Genomic DNA, 23,548 nt, shown 5'->3' with positions numbered 1-23,548 from the left:
GTTGACTGCTTTCCTCCGTCTCATGCTTACAGTTGACTGTTTTACTCTGTCATGCTTACAGTTGACTGTTTTACTCACTCATGCTTACGGTTGACTGTTTTCCTCCATCTCATGCTTACAGTTGACTGGTTTACTCACTCATGCTTACAGTTGACTGTTCTACTCTCTCATGCTTACAGTTGACTGTTTTACTCACTCATGCTTACAGTTGACTGTTTTACTCACTCATGCTTACAGTTGACTCTGTTCCTCCGTCTCATGCTTACAGTTGACTCTGTTCCTCCGTCTCATGCTTACAGTTGACTGTTTTCCTCCGACTCATGCTTACAGTTGACTGTTTTCCTCCGTCTCATGCTTACAGTTGACTGTTTTCCTCCGTCTCATGCTTACAGTTGACTCTGTTCCTCCGTCTCATGCTTACAGTTGACTCTGTTCCTCCGTCTCATGCTTACAGTTGACTGTTTTACTCACTCATGCTTACAGTTGACTCTGTTCCTCCGTCTCATGCTTACAGTTGACTGTTTTACTCACTCATGCTTACAGTTGACTCTGTTCCTCCGTCTCATGCTTACAGTTGACTGTTTTCCTCCGACTCATGCTTACAGTTGACTGTTTTACTCTCTCATGCTTACAGTTGACTGTATTTCTCTGATGATACCATATACTATAACCAGCCTACTATATATCACACAGCACCCTAAACCGACAGTGACTGTTCCTAACGTGCCTCTGACCACTCTAGTCTTCCATCCTGGGATGTGAAATGTGGTTGGATAGTGGAGGGGTCAACCATCGGAGATTCTCCCCCTCAGTCCCCTGGCACAGCTGGATGTGGAGATGAACTGGCAGAGCGTCCTAAACATGGGGCCTCCTGGAGCTGGCCCTCAGAGAGGGAACAGAACACATTCTACCTACAGTAGGGCTCAGGGAAAGAAAATACACCAGCCGGGGCCAGCCTAATCCCCATTCCAGGATGTTCCGAGCCGGCCTTGTATCTCGACTGTGGTCCTCTACTTCCACCATGGGCTGCCTCTCCCACGAAGGGGAATGCATGACTTTAATTGGACCGCCTACGCATGTTGCAGGATCCAGGCCAGAGAGCTTGGGCTTATAGACTATCTCTGTGGTTCTGCACTTTATTTAATTTTTTGCATGAGCGAAGAGTGAGACAATGCAGAACACTGATCGTGACCCTGTTAACTACCTTTAGCGTTTGTTGTGAATGAACATGCTCTCTGGTGGTAGTGTGTAATGTGCTCTCTGGCCCCCTCTCTGGTCACACAATAGATAAGGAAAGTAATGATAAAAAGCAATACAAATTGACTTGATCAATCCAACTGTTGCATCGTAAATTGGTCTCTCTGCTCTTCTCTCAACCTCCCCATATAACACGAACTGACACATTTTGAGAGGAGCACCGGCAGATTGAACCAGTTCTCGGTCAGAAACTCGCTATGGGGGCTTTATCTATTTTCTTCTAGACAACGAGACTGTAAATCTCATCCAGCTAAAACCCTGATTGGACCGTCACACTACATCAAGAGCACTGAATAAGGAAGTCCACAAATCTCTGAACTCCTCTGACAGAGTTCACCAAACCAATTAACGCTTCTCAACGAATATAGCTGTAGGAGTGAAAGGGTGTCGAGCATCTCAACGTTGCAATTCAATTGGCCATGGATGGTACAATCTGTCTGATTGCAGAAGCGCCGGTGGAGGAAGGGTTTCTTTCGGGAGTTTCTCATTTGCCGTCTCGGTTACAGAGTCGGTGGGTTTGAATTGAAACCTCCGACAGTCAGGCGGGGAGTAGAAAGCGAACTAACTAGCTGTCTTGCCTTTCTTTGTGATGGGAGCAGGAGATAAGCAGGATTTAATTCCCAAACAGGGTAAAAGGGTAATTAATTGGATGAACGAGGGGAGGGGGGGATGGAGGTTGGTGTAATCCTGTTTTCCATGGCCCTTAACCCCAATGCACCATGGGAGAAGCCGACCCAGACACTTCAAAGAACACAGCCGTCAAGAACTTTACATGGAGAAAGAGGAAATGTGAGCCATCTTTACCCAGCTGTCCTCGTCTCTCTCTCTCTCTCTCGCTCTCTCGTTCTCTCGTTCTCTCGCTCTCTCGCTCTCACTCTCTCTCTCCATATATATATATATATATATCTCCCCCTTGTTCACTAACTAGGACATATAAATAGAGAAAATTAGAAAGATAACACAATCTTCCTTTAATTAAAAGTATGTGAAGTTTTCCTCTGGAAGCTGTAGATCTAATTTAGACACAATGTTTTCAGCGGTACTTTGCTCTCTGAGTGGTACTTGAGACGACCGCATTAGGCATAATATTCTGATCATAATATTCTGAACATGGAGCTAAATGGGTTGAGATGTAAAGTCACCCACATCCCCTTTATATTCAAATGAAATATATACATTGCTTTGTCTGCTCTGAAGGGAGATCACAATGATATCGTTCGTTGCATGCTGCTGTAACCCAGGAATAATCTAGTTGAAATGAATTTAATAAAGTGAATACTGGAACCGTATGATGAGAGGGCCAAGATACCTATAGATACCTGTAGGAATGAGTGAAAGAGGTGGTATAAGATCTTGCGAGTACTCATTTAGCAGAGAGTATCTATTTTGAATCGTTTCTTGATGGTGATCATGGTATGTGGCTGTTTGGCCTACATTAGTTGTGGCCACTGGTTTCCAAGATCATCTGCTAAATTACTTAAGTGGTGTGTGTGCGCGGCGTGCACGCGTGTGTGTGTGTGCGTGTTTGAGAGAGATAATGTATGTATACACCTGTACGGTACATCAGTTCATGCCTTCCAGTGCTACAATTGCCTTTGTACCCATGTGTTTGTCAGTACAGCATTTGAAGTCCAACATACAGTATGTTTCTTTCATCTGCAACATATGTACAGTATTTTCGGTGTGTTTCTTTGTACATTTAGTGGTCCTAGCGTGTCATTCATAGCATGGTGTTTGAAGCTAAGCATGTTAGATGTGAAGGCCTGCAGGGAGAAGGAGAAATCCTATTTTCTGTGGATTGTCCGTAATGGGGACTGAAACCACAGGCTAATTCTCTGCCTGTCCTGGTAATCTCCCTAGACCAGTCTATTACTGTGTGTGTGTGTGTGTGTGTGTGTGTGTGTGTGTGTGTGTGTGTGTGTGTGTGTGTGTGTGTGTGTGTGTGTGTGTGTGTGTGTGTGTGTGTGTGTGTGTGTGTGTGTGTGTGTGTGTGTGTGTGTGTGTGTGTGTGTGTGTGTGTGTGTGTCGGGGGAGGCAAAGAGAGCAAGCGAAAGATTAATAGAAATGGGCATAGTTTGAGAAATAGAGAGAGTTTGAGAAAGAGAGAAGGTTTGCGAAAGAGAGAGAGATTGAGAGTCGAAAAAGGAGAGTTGGTGAACAATTCAGCTAGTGAGTGAGGTACATCACAGTGAAAACATAATCCTGAATTTTCATTTCACTCCTACTGTCCCTCCCACGTTTTAAGAAAGATTGAGACAAACACACGTTGATTTTGTCCCCGACACCATGGCAGTTGTTGTTTTCCATCCTTCGTCCTCTGTGGTGGGGGTGTTGTTTTCCATCCTTCGTCCTCTGTGGTGGGGCTGTTGTTTTCCATCCTTCGTCCTCTGTGGTGGGGCTGTTGTTTTCCATCCTTCGTCCTCTGTGGTGGGGCTGTTGTTTTCCATCCTTCGTCCTCTGTGGTGGGGCTGTTGTTTTCCATCCTTCGTCCTCTGTGGTGGGGGTGTTGTTTTCCATCCTTCGTCCTCTGTGGTAGGCCTGTTGTCTTCCATCCTTCGTCCTCTGTGGTGGGGCTGTTGTTTTCCATCCTTCGTCCTCTGTGGTGGGCCTGTTGTTTTCCATCCTTCGTCCTCTGTGGTGGGCCTGTTGTTTTCCATCCTTCGTCCTCTGTGGTGGGGCTGTTGTTTTCCATCCTTCGTCCTCTGTGGTGGGGCTGTTGTCTTCCATCCTTCGTCCTCTGTGGTGGGGCTGTTGTTTTCCATCCTTCGTCCTCTGTGGTGGGCCTGTTGTTTTCCATCCTTCGTCCTCTGTGGTGGGGCTGTTGTTTTCCATCCTTCGTCCTCTGTGGTGGGGCTGTTGTTTTCTATCCTTCGTCCTCTGTGGTGGGGCTGTTGTTTTCCATCCTTCGTCCTCTGTGGTGGGGCTGTTGTTTTCCATCCTTCGTCCTCTGTGGTGGGGCTGTTGTTTTCCATACTTCGTCCTCTGTGGTGGGGCTGTTGTTTTCCATCCTTCGTCCTCTGTGGTGGGGCTGTTGTTTTCCATCCTTCGTCCTCTGTGGTGGGGCTGTTGTTTTCCATCCTTCGTCCTCTGTGGTGGGGCTGTTGTTTTCCATCCTTCGTCCTCTGTGGTGGGGCTGTTGTTTTCCATCCTTCGTCCTCTGTGGTGGGGCTGTTGTTTTCCATCCTTCGTCCTCTGTGGTGGGGCTGTTGTTTTCCATCCTTCGTCCTCTGTGGTGGGGCTGTTGTTTTCCATCCTTCGTCCTCTGTGGTGGGGCTGTTGTTTTCCATCCTTCGTCCTCTGTGGTGGGGCTGTTGTTTTCCATCCTTCGTCCTCTGTGGTGGGGCTGTTGTTTTCCATCCTTCGTCCTCTGTGGTGGGGCTGTTGTTTTCCATCCTTCGTCCTCTGTGGTGGGGCTGTTGTTTTCCATCCTTCGTCCTCTGTGGTGGGGCTGTTGTTTTCCATCCTTCGTCCTCTGTGGTGGGGCTGTTGTTTTCCATCCTTCGTCCTCTGTGGTGGGGCTGTTGTTTTCCATCCTTCGTCCTCTGTGGTGGGGCTGTTGTTTTCCATCCTTCGTCCTCTGTGGTGGGGCTGTTGTTTTCCATCCTTCGTCCTCTGTGGTGGGGCTGTTGTTTTCCATCCTTCGTCCTCTGTGGTGGGGCTGTTGTTTTCCATCCTTCGTCCTCTGTGGTGGGGCTGTTGTTTTCCATCCTTCGTCCTCTGTGGTGGGGCTGTTGTTTTCCATCCTTCGTCCTCTGTGGTGGGGCTGTTGTTTTCCATCCTTCGTCCTCTGTGGTGGGGCTGTTGTTTTCCATCCTTCGTCCTCTGTGGTGGGGCTGTTGTTTTCCATCCTTCGTCCTCTGTGGTGGGGCTGTTGTTTTCCATCCTTCGTCCTCTGTGGTGGGGCTGTTGTTTTCCATCCTTCGTCCTCTGTGGTGGGGCTGTTATGGTTTGTGTGTGTTAGGTGTTTCATCTCTCAGGGCGACGCCAGCGTGATTAATGGGAAATATAAGACCAGCGCACAGGGCTCCCATGGTGAACACACACACACACACACACACACACACACACACACACACACACACACACACACACACACACACACACACACACACACACACACACACACACACACACACACACACACACACACACACACACACACACACACACACACACACACACACACAGCACAACGCTTCCACGGAGTTCTTCGTCATTATTCAGAATGCTCTTTGTGAGCCAAGCCACCAAATAAAACATACGCATGAGCACCGAACTGAGTGAAAAGTCATATCTCAAAGCTAAAGGAATAAAACAGATTGTTCCTGGGTTGTGCCTCATACAGCATGCTGTATTGATGCCTAGCTAAACTGTATTTGTCCTAGCTCCATTTTGTACTGATGCCTTGCCTCATGTATTGTATTGTAAGGAACCACTCAGGTCCTGATCTCTTCACACACCAGGCTACACATACTGGAGCCACCCGAGTGTCCTTCCTACACAGGTTATTGAAGGAGATGACGAAGGCTATTGCAGCTGAAACATTCATGTTGGTGCAGGAATAAAGCCTGGGAGCAGGAATAAAGCCTGGGAGCAGGATGTCGGCGTTCCTTTCTTTATGTCCTTTTCATGTTCAAGTTTATTTGACACATACTGTATTAGTAACTCATTGGAAGTCAACACCACAGAGCGTGTAACAACTGAGGATCACGTTAGCATATAGAAGCTTGAGAGAGAGAAGACAGACTGGGAGAAAAACTCAGTCAGACAATACAGATATTCTTCTGTGTAGAGGGTTTTAGTTCCACTGCCTGGGGCTAGTTGTAGGATGAGTCTTCAGTGTCCACTGAGTACTGTGACACCTCTGCTCAATGAGCTTTGATCCATCTCTCAAGACCCTCAGAGCAGATCCTTGGAACCGGGCACTTACAGGATACTGACAATCCAACCCAGAGAGTAGACTCTGGTGGTTGAAGTCAGGAGTTACCTTCTGAACTCTCTGAAGCACTTCGCCCTTATGGAATGAGATACCTCTTTTTTTAGAGGACTACCCCAATGCGTGTGCCGTGTGCGTACTCGTGTTCCCCACGTATTCTGTTCTTAGGTAGCTTTTATGCTGGTAGCCTTGGTTGAGTCCCACGGGATGTTATACTGCAATTGAATACCTCAGTAGGACCTCAGTACTCTGAAGGAGCTCCAGACCCTGGTTGTAATAATGGGTCTGTTGAATAAATGGTTGAATACCTCAGTAGGACCTCAGTACTCTGAAGGAGCTCCAGACCCTGGCTGTAATAATGGGTCTGTTGAATAAATGGTTGAATACCTCAGTAGGACCTCAGTACTCTGAAGGAGCTCCAGACCCTGGCTGTAATAATGGGTCTGTTGAATAAATGGTTGAATACCTCAGTAGGACCTCAGTACTCTGAAGGAGCTCCAGACCCTGGCTGTAATAATGGGTCTGTTGAATAAATGGTTGAATACCTCAGTAGGACCTCAGTACTCTGAAGGAGCTCCAGACCCTGGCTGTAATAATGGGTCTGTTGAATAAATGATTGAATACTCAGTAGGACCTCAGTACTCTGAAGGAGCTCCAGACCCTGGCTGTAATAATGGGTCTGTTGAATAAATGGTTGAATACCTCAGTAGGACCTCAGTACTCTGAAGGAGCTCCAGACCCTGGCTGTAATAATGGGTCTGTTGAATAAATGGTTGAATACCTCAGTAGGACCTCAGTACTCTGAAGGAGCTCCAGACCCTGGCTGTAATAATGGGTCTGTTGAATAAATGGTTGAATACCTCAGTAGGACCTCAGTACTCTGAAGGAGCTCCAGACCCTGGCTGTAATAATGGGTCTGTTGAATAAATGGTTGAATACCTCAGTAGGACCTCAGTACTCTGAAGGAGCTCCAGACCCTGGCTGTAATAATGGGTCTGTTGAATAAATGGTTGAATACCTCAGTAGGACCTCAGTACTCTGAAGGAGCTCCAGACCCTGGCTGTAATAATGGGTCTGTTGAATAAATGGTTGAATACCTCAGTAGGACCTCAGTACTCTGAAGGAGCTCCAGACCCTGGCTGTAATAATGGGTCTGTTGAATAAATGGTTGAATACCTCAGTAGGACCTCAGTACTCTGAAGGAGCTCCAGACCCTGGCTGTAATAATGGGTCTGTTGAATAAATGGTTGAATACCTCAGTAGGACCTCAGTACTCTGAAGGAGCTCCAGACCCTGGCTGTAATAATGGGTCTGTTGAATAAATGGTTGAATACTCAGCTAGCTACTTCAAAACCCTATGAGTTCAACTACATTAGCAAGGTGAATGTCAGAAACGTGAATGTCAGAAACTTGGCACTATTCAAATATTCATACCTTAATACCGACCTTGTGCCATCCTCTAATATTCGGTAATAACAGCACTAAACACAAGGGGTGCTATTTTCAAACTCCACTGACTCTCTGTAGTCCAAAGGTTAGCAATGCTAACAAGTACACATATAATCCCATAGAGAATGCAAAGTAAAGTTATACAAGTACTCAAAAATGCTTCTCATAGTTTACTGCACGCACATAACAAATTTTCGACGGATGTTACCAAGCCAAGCAGGATTTTCGAAGAAGCTAACTACATAGCTAGATAGATAACTAGCTGCTACGTTAGCAAACAAAATGCACAACTGCAGTGCATTTTGCACATTTTACGCAGTTAACTGAATTGTTCAAAGAGAGCCATGACTACAAGTCCAGACTATGGGAGGTGCACAGTACTACATAGAGCCATGACTACAAATCCAGACTATGGGAGGTGCACAGTACTACATAGAGCCATGACTACAAATCCAGACTATGGGAGGTGCACAGTACTACATAGAGCCATGTCTACAAATCCAGACTATGGGAGGTGCACAGTACTACATAGAGCCATGTCTACAAATCCAGACTATGGGAGGTGCACAGTACTACATAGAGCCATGTCTACAAATCCAGACTATGGGAGGTGCACAGTACTACATAGAGCCATGTCTACAAATCCAGACTATGGGAGGTGCACAGTACTACATAGAGCCATGTCTACAAATCCAGACTATGGGAGGTGCACAGTACTACATAGAGCCATGTCTACAAATCCAGACTATGGGAGGTGCACAGTACTACATAGAGCCATGTCTACAAATCCAGACTATGGGAGGTGCACAGTACTACAAAGAGCCACGACAACTGCAGAGCATTTTGCACATTTTACGCATTTAACTGAATTGTTCTAGCCGGCTGTAACGAGATCACCCGGTGTGTGCTGCACAACAGTGAATGACTTGCAAGGCACCGGTCTCTTATATTTGTGTGCTTGTTAACAAACATCACGCGACTGGGGACAACCGTATGAAGGTGAAATGAAGACGTAAATCTTCTTTAACTCCTATCCTAACGTATTCAGTGGTGTAAGTCATACTTAAATCCTTTTTGGGGGGTATCTGTACTTTACTTTACTATTTATATTTTTGAGAACTTTTATTTTTACTTCACTCCTTTCCTAAAGAAATAATTGTACCTTTTACTCCAGATGTTTTCCCTGACAACAAAAAGTACTCTTTACATTTTGATTGTTTGGCAGGACAGGAAAATGGTCAAATTCACACACTTATCATCCCTACTGCCTCTGGGCTATCGGACTCACTAAACACAAATGTGTCTTTTGTAAATGATGTCCAAGCGTTGGAGTGTACCCTCGGCTATCCATACATTTTCAAAACAAGAAAAATGGTGCTGTCTGCTTTGCTTAACATAGGGATTTTATTGATTTATTCTAGTATGACAATTGGGTACTTTTTCCATCACTGAATGTATTGCACAAGTTGACTGAAGGTATTTACTGAAAAGGTACCTACAGATATCCAAACGTATGTATTTTTTTTGAAGAAATAGTTATAAGTGGTGTGGGGGCTGTGCTTTGGCAAAGTGGGTGGGGTTATATCCTTCCTGTTTGGCCCTGTCCGGGGGTGTCCTCGGATGGGGCCACAGTGTCTCCTGACCCCTCCTGTCTCAGCCTCCAGTATTTATGCTGCAGTAGTTTATGTGTCGGGGGGCTAGGGTCAGTTTGTTTATCTGGAGTACTTCTCCTGTCCTATTCGGTGTCCTGTGTAAATCTAAGTGTGCGTTCTCTAATTCTCTCCTTCTCTCCTTCTTTCTCTCTCTCGGAGGACCTGAGCCCTAGAACCATGCCCCAGGACTACCTGACATGATGACTCCTTGCTGTCCCCAGTCCACCTGGCCATGCTGCTGCTCCAGTTTCAACTGGCCTGGGCCCTAGGACCATGTCCCAGGACTACCTGACATGAGGACTCCTTGCTGTCCCCAGTCCACCTGGCCATGCTCCTGCTCCAGTTTCAACTGTTCTGCCTTACTATTATTCAACCATGCTGGTCATTTATGAACATTTGAACATCTTGGCCACGTTCTGTTATAATCTCCACCCGGCACAGCCAGAAGAGGACTGGCCACCCCACATATGCTCTCTCTAATTCTCTCTTTCTTTCTCTCTCTCGGAGGACCTGAGCCCTAGGACCGTGCCCCAGGACTACCTGACATGATGGCTCCTTGCTGTCCCCAGTCCACCTGACTGTGCTGCTGCTCCAGTTTCAACTGTTCTGCCTTATTATTATTTGACCATGCTGGTCATTTATGAACATTTGAACATCTTGGTCATTTTCTGTTATAATCTCTACCCGGCACAGCCAGAAGAGGACTGGCCACCCCACATAGCCCGGTTCCTCTCTAGGTTTCTTCCTAGGTTTTGGCCTTTCTAGGGAGTTTTTCCTAGCCACCGTGCTTTTACACCTGCATTGTTTGCTGTTTGGGGTTTTAGGCTGGGTTTCTGTACAGCACTTTGAGATATCAGCTGATGTACGAAGGGCTATATAAATAAATTTGATTTGATTTGATTTGATAACTGGCTCGATATCCCCTGGCTATTTCCAAACACACCGGTATACGGTATATGCCGCCCAGGCCCACATGGCACCAAGGATTAGATGACGAACAGATACGTCACCACGAAAGAGAGCAGGCAGAGAAAAGAAGAGGGGTGCGGTGAAAGGAAAAGAAAGATGAGGTAGAAGTTGAATGGAGTACATCAAAGATGAGAAGCGGGGAGGAGAGGAGGAGGGAGATGAGAGCATGTCATGCGGCAGTTATTATGTACATGAGCGGAGTCAGAGACTCCTAAACACTTTGAACGTTTCCTCATTCGTCACTGTCATCAGGCGGGTGTTTTGGAGGATGCGGCGAAGTAGAGAGCAGCTGTGTAGTGGCCCTGTCAGGACGACGTTTGCCTTTCCAGGACCAACTCTCTGATTGATCACCTCTCTACGGGCCTTGGATCTCCAGTCCCGCTGTTAACAGGTCCATGCGGAAAAAGAGAGAAAGACTTTCAAAAACATTGACAACCCCAGTGATGAGAACCCTGGCTGTAAATCTCTCTCTCTCTCTCTCTCTCTCTCTCTCTCTCTCTCTCTCTCTCTCTCTCTCTCTCTCTCTCTCTCTCTCTCTCTCTCTCTCTCTCTCTCTCCCCTCTGTCTATCTCCTTTCCAGCTCTGTCTTAGCTAGCCCCTCTGACTACTCTCACTAACTGTTGCAATCATTCCTCTGTTCTTCTCTCCTTTTTCTCACCCACCCACCCACCCTCTCTCTCTCTCTCTCTCTCTCTCTCTCTCTCTCTCTCTCTCTCTCTCTCTCTCTCTCTCTGTTTCCTGTTAGCTGCTGACTCCCTGTTTCCTGCTAGCTTCTGACTCCCTGTTTCCTGCTAGCTGCTGACTCCCTGTGTCTTGCTAGCTGCTGACTCCCTGTGTCCTGCTAGCTGCTGACTCTGACTCCCTGTGTCCTGTTAGCTGCTGACTCTGACTCCCTGTATCCTGCTAGCTGCTGACTCCCTGTATCCTGCTAGCTGCTGACTCCCTGTGTCCTGCTAGCTGCTGACTCTGACGCCCTGTATCCTGCTAGCTGCTGACTCTGACTCCCGTGTCCTGCTAGCTGCTGACTCTGACTCCCTGTATCCTGCTAGCTGCTGACTCTGACTCCCTATGTTCTGCTAGCTGCTGACTCTGACTCCCTGTGTTCTGCTAGCTGCTGACTCTGACTCCCTGTGTTCTGCTAGCTGCTGACTCTGATTCCCCGTGTCCGGCTAGCTGCTGATTCTGACTCCCTGTGTCCTGCTAGCTGCTGACTCCCTGTATCCTGCTAGCTGCTGACTCTGACTCCCTGTGGGGAGCTGAACTGTAATGATGACCTTGCCTGAGTTGGTGTTCTATTAGAATGCTGTAATCCCCAGGAGAGTGTCACTGACGGTTGTTGAATCAAACGGCTCAGCTATTACACAGCATTACATTATTTTCATACCACAACTATTACACACTTACATTATTTATATACCACAAAATCCTTTGGTGCACAACAGAGGGTTTTGCAGTACAGGACGCACAGCACGCAACTACACACACACACACACACACACACACACACACACACACACACACACACACACACACACACACACACACACACACACACACACACACACACACACACACACACACACACACACACACACACACACACACACACACACACACACACACACACACACACACACTCTCTCTGACAGGTGGAAGGACAGTAATGTTCAATTTACTATTCCCTCGTGGCATGCTCTCTACCTCTGCCGCTCTCTTTCTCTTTCACTCCTCTCAAAGAGTCTGTAAGTTCTCTATTTTGATCACTTCTCTCCTCTCAGAGTGTGTCCCTCTCTGCCATGGATTCATTGGATTCTTTGACCCAATACCAGATTGTGTCCCCTAACCACACTGCTTGGGTTGTAAGGGGGCTGGTGGGAGGAGGAGGCTGGGCCTAGCTGTGCTTCAGGGAAAGTGTGTGTCACCACCCCCTCCAGCGTCTCCACAGACCAGCAACAGCAGGCAAACAAGTTCCCCCCTAACCCTCCCTTCGATCCACACACTGCCCTGTCCAGGCAGTTATTATAGGTCACAGCCACTGTCACTGCTATTGTTGTCTTGTTGTCTGCATGACATTTCTGGACCATGCTAGGGGGCCAAGGGAACGGGTAAACAAGGATGGCAGACGTCAGGAATTACCTAGGCTGCGTCCCAAACGGCACCCCATTCCATCCATAGCGCACAACTTTTGATCAGAACTCTATGAGCCCTGGATAAAAATAATGCACTAAATAGGGAATATGATGCCATTTGTGATTTAGTACTGTATGGTACATACCCCTGCTGTTTGTTGTTCAGCAGCAGTCAGTCTGAATCATCTCTGACTCATATAGACTGAAACCAACGTTTTATACAAGACATCTTCTCTTCAAAGTCTGCAAGTCCAGACTATGGGAGGTGCACAGTACTACATAGAGCCATGACTACAAGTCCAGACTATGGGAGGTGCACAGTACTACATAGAGCCATGACTACAAGTCCAGACTATGGGAGGTGCACAGTACTACATAGAGCCATGACTACACGTCCAGACTATGGGAGGTGCACAGTACTACATAGAGCCATGACTACAAGTCCAGACTATGGGAGGTGCACAGTACTACATAGAGCCATGACTACAAGTCCAGACTATGGGAGGTGCACAGTACTACATAGAGCCATGACTACAAGTCCAGACTATGGGAGGTGCACAGTACTACATAGAGCCATGACTACAAGTCCAGACTATGGGAGGTGCACAGTACTACATAGAGCCATGACTACACGTCCAGACTATGGGAGGTGCACAGTACTACATAGAGCCATGACTACCTGGAACTCTATTCCACATCAACTAGCTCATGCATAGCAACACAAACACAGGCACAGACAGGATAATATATGCACTATACATACACGTACACATGGATGTTGTGTATAAAGATATGTGGTAGTAGAGTAGGGGCCTGAGGACACACCTTTACGTTTGTTTTATAGTTTTATTTAACGTTTCTTTAACTAGGCAAGTCCGAACAAATTCTTATTTACAATGACGGCCTACACCGGCCAAACCCGGACAACGCTGGGCCAATTGTGCGCCGCCCTATGGGACTCCCAATCTCGGCCGGATGTGATACAGCCTGGAATCGAACCAGGGACTGTAGTCTTGCACGGATATGCCTCTTACACTTAGACCGCTGTGCCACTCGGGAGCCAACTTAATGTGTTGTGAAATCTGTTATGTATTGTAATGCTTTTAAAATTGTATAAGTGCCTTAATGTAGCTGGGATCCCAGGAAGAGTAGCTGCCGCCTTGGCATTATGGGGATCCATAATACAAATACAAATACAGATGAACAATTAAACAAGCAGACTATTTCCTTTACACTTCAGATATGGTGTTTGATTATGTAGAAAACACGGTAAATTCAACATTTACTTTGAATTGCATATTCTGTTACACTGCAATATCCTTCATTTTGCACAGAAAATAAAGAGGATAATTGACATATTTCTGCACTAATATTGTCCCCTCTAGCTTCTCACAAAGTAAGAAAACTGTTTGTTTTTAATTACTTAGCGATGCTGAATGTCTGTGCGCACCAGCCTGAGGCACTAGCCAGGTCTATTAATGGGCCTCCTCAAGTCTATGTTTCCTCCTTGGGCTTTCATTGGTTCATCCGTATCACTGATGATTTGTAGGCAGGTGTCCATAGTGGATGTGGCGAGGATTAAGGAGATACACTCGTAAACGCCTGATTGGACTAGAGAACAGGGTGTTTTCCATGTGTGTGTGTGTGTGTGTGACGCTCGCAAACGTTTGATGAACTGATAGAACAGCGTGTGTTTTCCCCTCCTCAGCCGGAGATGCTTATTATGCTGATTTATGACTATTGATTTCAGTTTCCAACGGCTTTATTTGCTCTAAGCCATTGCCATTAAACTGCGACTATGCAGGATGTGAATTAAGATTCTGGATTACACACGTCTTTCAGTTGTATCTGTCTGAGTGATGGGTTTTCTCGTGTGTGTGTGTGTGTGTGTGTGTGTGTGTGTGTGTGTGTGTGTGTGTGTGTGTGTGTGTGTGTGTGTGTGTGTGTGTGTGTGTGTGTGTGTGTGTGTGTGTGTGTGTGTGTGTGTGTGTGTGTGTGTGTGTGTGTGTGTGTGTGTGTGTGTGTGTGTGTTTGGTAGAGTGACAGCTAATGAATAAGTAAGCAGTGCGTGCCTCTGAAAGACTGAGGGGGATAAACAAACTTGAAGTAATTTCTGTTTTGGTTGGCCTTTTTTGAAACACACCGGCCAAGCCCATTGGCTGAAAGTGAGGCTTTGTGTCTGAGGAAACCAATCAGATCTGAGCGAGGACGTTTTGAAAAGTTCATTGGATGCTTTCTGTTTGCGAGCTGAATGAGGACGTTCTTTGAAAAGCGCACATTCAGCCTTTTGTTGTGCCTTTTTTGGCCGTTGAGCTGCTCTCGCAACGGGATTTAAATTTGATTTGATTAATTGAGATTAGACTGGTGCCCCAATTTCACCCCATTGATTCAGTGATAGATTTCAAATGTAAACCACCTTATGTTTTAAAGCGTGCCGTGTGTTCTGGAATAGGATTAAAGAGAGACGCAGGCAATTGTACCGTTGGCATATCCTCCTTTAGGGCAAGTAGAGTGTGCCCCCTAATGCCCAAAACATGCAACTAACCCAACAGTTATTACTTGTTGCTAGATATATTTAAGACAAGTTACTGGTTTGGATCTGATTCATATTATTATGGTGAAGATGTAGGCCACAGATTGACACTTACTATGGTATAATGTCAAGTTGATGCACTCGGGTTCAGATTAATTGACCCCTAAGCCTAGCCCCTATTCAGTCTCGCTACCCTCCTCTCTCCCACTCATAAGACCCCTCCATGGTGTCCGCTTGAGGTCAAGCCAATGTTATACTTATTTGGGTGAAGAGGGAGGTAGGATATACCCTTTATCTCTTTCTAGAATTAACCCCTATCTGTACCCCTTAGGCACAGGGGATTGGATACACAATATAGGGAAAATCCTATCTGGCTCATCCAAGTAAAGAGCTACTGTGATATTGCGTATACCTATCCAATCCTTTCAGATCTATGTGGGGCCAGGTTGTGAACATGTCTCTGGCCAGGGCCTTTCTCTCCCCTCTGCCTGAAGGTCATCTGCATGCAAGGTCATCTGCTCTCTCTTTCTGCTCTCTCTCTCTGCTCTCTCTCTCTCTCTCTCTGCTCTCTCTCTCTGCTCTCTCTCTCTCTCTCTCTCTCTACTCTCTCTCTACTCTACTCTTTCTCTGCGCTCTCTGCTCTCTCTCCCTGCTCTCTCTCTCTGCTCTCTCTGCTCTCTCTCTCTCTCCCTGCTCTCTACTCTCTACTCTCTCTCTGCTCTCTCTGCTCTCTCTTTCTGCTCTCTCTCCCTGCTCTCTCTGCTCTCTCTGCTCTCTCTCTCTCTCTCTCTGCTCTCTCTATACTCTCTCTCTCTGCTATCTCTCTCTCTACTCTCTCTCCCTGCTCTCTCTCTCTCTCTCTCTGCTCTCTCTCTCTCTCTCTCTGTCTCTCTCTGCAACTCCCTGGTCTACTCCAGATGCACATACATGCGGGCACTCAGCTGGGCTGTAACTGATACTGTCTTATCGCACCGACTGGATGTGGGGGGAGGATGGGAAGTGGGGGAAGCACTGGGCCCTGGTCCATACTGGCAGACCTCATACCTGGGCTGAGCATCAGCCGCACTGCGGTGCCACTGATAGTCAGAGAGGGACAGACGGACAGACAGAGAAATAGGCTGTTCCCATACAGTTCTTCTCTCATCTCAGGGCTGTTTTTATCAACCAGTCTCAGGTTATTCTACCTGAGAACACGTGTTGCAGAGCCCTGTAATAGCTCACCCTCTTCCCACCTAACCCAGTCTCCTTACAGGACATGGTTAGTGTCCTCTTTCTTCCTCCATGTCTCCTCTCCACAGAGACCTGATGTCTGAGGTGTTTCTGTGTCTCCGCTGTGGTTTTAGAAAAATACACAAATTTAAGAGATTGTCTCGTTCTCCTGTTTCCAGATCCTAGTTACAGTACAGACTGTACAAGCTGATCCATTTAGCTTGGTTCTGGATGTCACCATTTATTCAATCATATCCATTATGAGCCAATAGATCAAGGAAAGGGCATAGTGATTTATAGATGGTTTTTTTTGTGTGTGAAAAGTGAACAGCCATACAGGCATGAGTGGAATTGAGTCGTGTCCGTTGGACTGAGGATGGCAGGCAGGGTACATTCTCTCTGCAGAAATCAATATTGATTTACTAGCCAGCCAGCCAGCCAGTCAGCCACTCACCCAGCCAGCCAGCAAGCCAGCCAGCCAGACACCAACCACCCAGCCAGCTTCCAACCCAGCCAGCCAGCAACCCGAAACCCTATCCAACCCCTCCCCCCCTGTCTACCAAAGCATCTCAATACTGTAACACTCCTCTCCTTCCCAGAAGCTCTCTCATTCTCTTCATCAAACATGTGTGATCTACCACTTGTTTCATCTCAGTACCTTGCAGGCATTTAGAGAATGAACTCTCTGTTCTGTCTCTCGGTGTCCCTCCCCTCCTCTCCTTTTCTCAACCAGGGCACACTGCTCCCTTTTTCTCCATGGTGGGTCCCTGAGGAGACATGCTGCTAGAACAGGTGGCTCTGCAATGAACTCTGTCAGAGAGAGAGAGAGCGAGAGAGAGAGAGAGAGAGAGAGAGAGAGAGAGAGAGAGAGAGAGAGAGAGAGAGAGAGAGAGAGAGAGAGAGAGAGAGAGAGAGAGAGAGAGAGAGAGAGAGAGAGAGAGAGAGGATTCCTTAATACATTCACTGAGTTACTGTGTTGGTGCTGAGTTGAGAAAGAGAGGGGAGTCAGTAGTGTCAGCCCAAATGTTATCAGAACAGAGAGAGAGGGAGCGAGAAAGAGACAGATTGTGTGTCTGTGTGTGTGTGTGTGTTTGCTTTTGTGGGTGTGTGTGTTTGTTGACAATGCTGGTATAACTACAGTATAGCCTTGCTTACAGTGACTAGCTGTGATATTTACTATGCCAGCGGAAGAGGCTGTGTCATTCGTTATATAATATCAATATCAAGTCAATACTTTGAAGTTTAGTAATGATTGCATGTTTTTGAGCCGAGTCCCGGTCGTCTGTTTGGATCCCGGCCCTCACCCTGGGAACCACGTTATCTCCCAGCCCATGTGCCAGACGGACTCTGATTGTTTGTGTACGGAAGTTAGTTGTGCGTGTGTGTGTGTGGCTAGAGTCTCTCTCTCTCTCTCTCTCTCTCTCTCTCTCTCTCTCTCTCTCTCTCTCTCTCTCTCTCTCTCTCTCTCTCTCTCTCTCTCTCTCTCTCTCTCTCTCTCTCTCTATGTCACATTCATGAGCAGCTGGTGTTGGTTAGCCCATTTCCCATTTCCACAGCATAAGCACTGTGTCACTTTGTAAATGGCAGAATCTGCATCGGTGCCTTTCGGCCCCAGTGAACACAACAAACATAGCACAGGCCTGCGACCTCAGTACCCTGCCAACCAGCGATACAGATTACACAATACAGCAACACGCGCAAAGACAAACAGAGAGGCAAGTCTGCGAGTTCCCAATCACCACCTCTACCGCCCTTCAGAGATCAGGTGAGGGTAGCCTGAGGTTTAATATAAAACAACTAAAACACAAACAAATGAAACAGAAAAATACAAAAACAGAAAGTTCCAGGCTGACCTTCTCTCTTACACACACACACACGCACGCACGCAGGCACACACACAATAATCAAGGCCAATTGGACTCACACCAACACCAAGATGATTCAAAATAACAGGAAGTCATTGAACTAATACTGTGAACGATGGCATTTTCTGGCTTATATGCATGGTTGAGTTATACAAAACATTATTGATGGGAGCAAAGGCAGAAACGCTTCAGAAAAATTGTGAAAATATGGTGAAAATATCTCTCTCTTTTCCTTCCTACCTCTCCCACCCCCTCTTTCTTTCTCATCTCTATATCTTGCCCTCTCTCTCTCTCTCTCTCTCGCTCTCTCTCTCTCTCTCTCTCTCTCTCTCTCTCTCTCTCTCTCTCTCTCTCTCTCTCTCTCTCTCTCTCTCTCTCTCTCTCTCTCTCTCTCTCTCTCTCTCTCTCTCTCTCTCTCTTTCTCTCTCTTTTCCTTCTCTCCCTTCCTGCCTCTCCCTCCTCCTCCCCTTCCTCCTGGTGTGTGTGTGTGATAAAAGCAGTGACACTTGTGACTCTGGGTCCCATCCTACGCTATATCTGACGTTCTGATAGGAAGTGCAGGGATTCGGGGCTGTGCGCTAATCTCTTAATGTGTGTGTGTGGGGGGGTGTGTATGTGTGTTTTATGTGATTGTGTGTGGGGGTGTGTGTGTGTGTGTGTGTGTGTGTGTGTGTGTGTGTGTGTGTGTGTGTGTGTGTGTGTGTGTGTGTGTGTGTGTGTGTGTGTGTGTGTGTGTGTGTGTGTGTGTGTGTGTGTGTGTGTGTGTGTGTGTGTGTGTGTGTGTGTGTGTGTGTGTGTGTATTCCCTCATCCTTGGCAGGGCTAGCCATGGTCCCAGAGGAAATAGATGGCGCCTTATCTGCCTTTATGGATTTATATTTTTAACCCAAGTTGGGTATGTTTCTGTATGTGTTTGCCTCTCAATGTGTGTGCGCTTGCCTCTATGTATCTGTATGTGTGTCTTGCTCCTTAAGGATGGACACGGAAGGTTATCAGAAGGCATTTTATTTAATAGAAATGCTATCAATGACGTGCTAATTGAGGCATTAATGAAATTAACTGACTCAAGCAAGCTCAGGTGAATTATGATCATTTGGTATGTTTAGCAGAAATGAACCCATGTCTTTACGCTCACCTTGAGCTTTAACACTCTCTGAAAGAGATGTCCCAGACAGTTCATCATATTAGCTCTTGGTGAAAACTAATATGATTCCGTTATTTGTTTGTTTGTCGCCTACAGACTCCATCTTAGCAAGTCCCTCATTTGTCAGTTGAGTTTCATCTGATAACTGATGGATTTCCTAATATGGATGCCGTAGTGTCGTTCCTAAGTCACCACTAGGTGGCTTTCAACAGTGAGATAGAGATAATAGATAGATATAGATAGATAGATAATAATAATGTAATAATGTAATGCATAGATAGATAGACTCGAATACATCTCAATTTGATTTTCATACCGGCTCCAAGGCCTGTCAGAATTAGTTAGACATATTTTAATCTTCAATTGTTCTCTAAGTCTTTCTTCCACCACTGTTCAACAACTAGAAACTTCCTGTTTTCAGAGACATAATTGTATGAGATTGTGTTGCAGTTTGTAAACAAGACAATGCGTTAACATTGTTATGGCAGGGTCAATTAAATTCCAGCTAATATCTTTGTTTTCTATCTTTTGGCCATAGCACTCATCTCATACCCTCCTCATAGAAGATCTCCCTCTCACACACATAGGCCTGTTACCTGGTCTCAAATCTCTAACAGGGAAGGGAGAGGTAGTTCAGTGTTGTGCTGATCTAGCGAGAAAAGCAATTTAGCCTCCTGGCCCCACAAGCCTTCAGGAGTCTCCACACATCAGAGGCATGGTGGCAGTGAGGACCCAGGGACCAGTACAGGCCAAGTCAATGCCTGCCCTGGTCCAGCTCTGGATGTTGGTGAGACTCTATGGAAAGCAAGGGGAAGATCAATGTTTTCTGAGAATAGTGCCTGCCAGTCCCCCTGAGAAAGAGAAGCTGCTAGTAGGAATTTACTGAAGGCTTGACTGTTCTGTCCAGGCTGGGTTCAGGGTCGGGGTCAGGGAAGAGAGGATAAGAGAGGATGAAAGAAGAGACCAGAGGGATGTTTTGTCCAGACGGATCAGGAAAGAGAGAGGAAAGGGATGTAGGGATGTTTTGGACAGTAGAGCGGATTCATGGTTTTGAGACAGTAAGAGGTTTTTTAACACTGAGCAGCCCTGTGCTGTGACCTGGCTGATGTAGGTCATGGTTGGTTTGGGGAATCAAAACTTTTGATGCGAAGAACTCTGAACTTTCTTACATTTCTTCCTTGTTCTGACTGTGACTCCTCCCCTTTGGATGAGCAAGCAAAGCAAACTGACAAGGCCAGGGTTTCATTGAACCAGCACAAGCTTTTGTCTGTGTTACCTTCTATTGGGTGTGTTTTTCTACTCTGATATGGGCAAAAGTAGGATTGCAAAATTCCCAGGTTTTTCAGAAATCCTGGATGGAAGATTCCCAGAATCAGGAGGAAATAAGCAGGAAATCCTGAATCGTTCAACCTGGATCTCTGGAAAATAATTTCATTTTGGGAAAGTTACTGGAATTGTGCAACCCGAGGGCAAGGTGTTGAGGAAAGGCAGCCTGTCTGAAAGGCATGTTGAGGTCACAGTGTTGAAGCTATAAAGACAGGTCACATGCTGTACCTCCTCCGTATGAAGGCAGCCAGCGCCAGGCTGAGGCCAGGGACAGAGAGAGATAAGGTCCCAAAGGAGCTCTAGTATCTTAATCACTCTACCTGCCAAGGAGAAAGGGAGGAGAAGGAGAGAGGGAAAAGGAGGAGGAGAAAGGAGGGAGGGGAGCTCTCACTCAGTGGGATTTGGACCTGAGCCCATCACACTTTGTGTTTGTGTGTGTGTGTGTGTGTGTGTGTGTGTGTGTGTGTGTGTGTGTGTGTGTGTGTGTGTGTGTGTGTGTGTGTGTGTGTGTGTGTGTGTGTGTGTGTGTGTGTGTGTGTGTGTGTGTGTGTGTGTGTGTGTGTGTGTGTGTGTGTGTGTGTGTGTGTGTGTGTGTGCGCGCGTGCGTGTGTGTTTGTGTGTGCGTGCATAATCTCTGGTGTTCAAAGTATTCCCTAGGTTGCCATTGCAGCCTAATAACAGTGTCAGTGTGATTAATGGTAGTAGGAGTGGCATGGCACTGAGTCCCTGAGTACACCCTCATTCAACTACATTACCCAACCTGCCCTGCCCTTCCATAGGGAATACACTACAGCCGTGTCTTTAAAGTACTTAGAAGATTCCTTTGGTAACAGGATCCAATACTGTGACCCAGTGATCATTTTTAGAAGATTAGAAAGGTTTAGAAGGGTTAGAATGATACTCTGTTGTGATTCCCTCATGAAAACTGTCCCCAATTTGGTGTGATCAACATGGACATCTCCCTACCACTCGTTCTCTTTTTCTTTTAGTCATTCTCTTTCTGTTGATCTCTCTCTCTCACTCTCTCTCCTCCACTGCGGTGTGTGGACAGCTGTAAAGGCAAATATCTGTCTTTGTTTGTCAGATTGTCTGTTTGACACCCGTGTGATGGCCAGGCAACAGGCTACAGCCCTGCTGTCTGTCCACCACACAGAGCTTTGAACAGGGGACATCTGAGGCCTTGTGGCAGACAAAGAAGCCCTTAGAGGGCCAGACAGAGAGGAAGAGAGAAGTAAAGAGAGGTAGGGACTAGAGCAGGCTACTGGGGGGAGGACTGCTTATAATAATGGCTGGTATGGTTTCAAAGGATGTGTTTGATGTATTCAATACCATTACATTTATTCCGTTCCATCCATTATTATGAGCCCGTCCTCTCCAATTTAGGTGCTACCGGCCGCCTGTGGTAGAGACGGAGGTAGAGCAGAGAAAGGTAGAGGGTTGAATCCTAACTTGGTATGTATGGTCAGGCTTTAACTCAACTCAGACTATTGCTCAAATCAGGAAGGAGATATCCCTAAAGTTACGTCTCTGTTGACAGGAATTCTGTTATAATCATCTGACCCGGTCTCCTCCCTCCTCTCCCCTAGGCTCGTTCATGATGGTGAACTCGTCCCAGCATGCCGCGGGGCAGCGGGCCCACCTCCTCCTCCATTCGCTGAGTGAGAACGACACGCACTGCATCCAGTTCAGCTACTTCCTGTACAGCCGCGACGGCCACTCCCCCCGGGGAGCTGCAGCTCTACATCCGGGTCAATGGGGGGCCGTGGGGCAGTGCCGTCTGGAACGTCTCCGGGTCACATGGACGCCAGTGGCACCAGGTGGAGCTAGCCGTCAGCACATTCTGGCCCAGCGAATACCAGGTGATAATAATACATCTGCTGTGTTAATACATACAGTATAGTAATTCTATGTCTAATACTACTCCGTTAGCACCTTCCAGGCCCAGCAAATACCAGGCCCAGCAAATACCAGGGGAGAGACAATGCTATGCTAATGCTACATTGACAGTAATATGGCTCTATAACCAGGTGAGGGTTAGGGTGAGTGGCACCAGGTGAAGCTAGGGGATTCCATATTTTCATATCGTCCTACCGTCCTTCTCTCACCCCAGGATTTATGATACTACCAGCTTAGTACACAAGGGGGTGCAAAAAAAAAAGCGCATTGGGTGTTGATTACCAGAATGGTAACAAAATGAGCACAAGTAATAGCACATTTCTATTTAGGATGTTAGCTAAATATGCTACCGAGTGCAAACGAAAATAAATTAATTGTAAAGACAGGCAATCCAGCTCATAAAGTTTTACATACAGTACCAGTCAAAATTTTGGAAACACCTACTCATTCCAGGGTTTTCTTTATTTTTTACTATTTTCTAAATTGTAGAATAATTAATGAAGGCATCAAATCTATGAAATGACACATACGGAATCATGTAGTAACCAAAAAAGTGTTAAACAAATCTAAATATATTTTATATTTGAGATTCTTCAAAGTAGCCACCCTTTGCCTTGATGACAGCCTTGCACACTCTTGGCATTCTCTCTACCAGCTTTATGAGGTAGTCACCTGGAATGCATTTCAATTAAAAGGTGTGCCTTGTTATTAAAAGTTAATTTGTGGAATTTCTTTCCTTAATACATTTGAGCCAATCAGTTGTGACCCGTTTTAGGAAGCTAGGCATATGTCACGGTCACTACTTCACAGGCGAACCGTTAGAACGTCAACTTAAAAAAAAAATCTAAATGTGTTTTTGGGCAGAAATGCCTTCTCGAACATACAAACATGTATGCCATCTGCAAATATGAATAACATTGTCAAATTACGAGCCTAGTTGGTTTAGCCAAAGAAAAAGCGAGCAAGCTTCCCGGTATCCATGATTGTCTGAAATAATGAGTGGGCTAGACATGTCGAGAGATGAGTTTGGATTGGTCTGGCATATACTGCAGCATGCTTCTGTCTATTTAAGCTGGTCAGTATGTCTAGGTCATCCTGTCTAACGCAGTTTAAAAAAAATGTACTGTGTATTAAAACTGCATAAGTGTTGCTCTCCACTTTCTGGAGGACTGAGTTTTGAAATC

At 46.3% G+C, this 23,548-nt stretch overlaps 1 protein-coding gene across 1 annotated transcript in view; it reads left to right on the top strand.

Moving 5' to 3' along the window:
- The window catches only part of LOC124012674 (receptor-type tyrosine-protein phosphatase U-like), a 259,461-nt gene that overhangs the window by 128,678 nt on the left and 107,235 nt on the right, over positions 1-23,548 (top strand). The window contains 2 exon segments of the mRNA XM_046326539.1: positions 22,055-22,188; positions 22,190-22,327. Of these exon segments, the coding sequence (XP_046182495.1) occupies positions 22,055-22,188; positions 22,190-22,327 (272 nt within the window).

This window comes from Oncorhynchus gorbuscha, linkage group LG24, assembly GCF_021184085.1.
Source record: "Oncorhynchus gorbuscha isolate QuinsamMale2020 ecotype Even-year linkage group LG24, OgorEven_v1.0, whole genome shotgun sequence".
NCBI lineage: Eukaryota > Metazoa > Chordata > Actinopteri > Salmoniformes > Salmonidae > Oncorhynchus > Oncorhynchus gorbuscha.
This window is presented reverse-complemented; position numbering and strand designations above follow the sequence as displayed.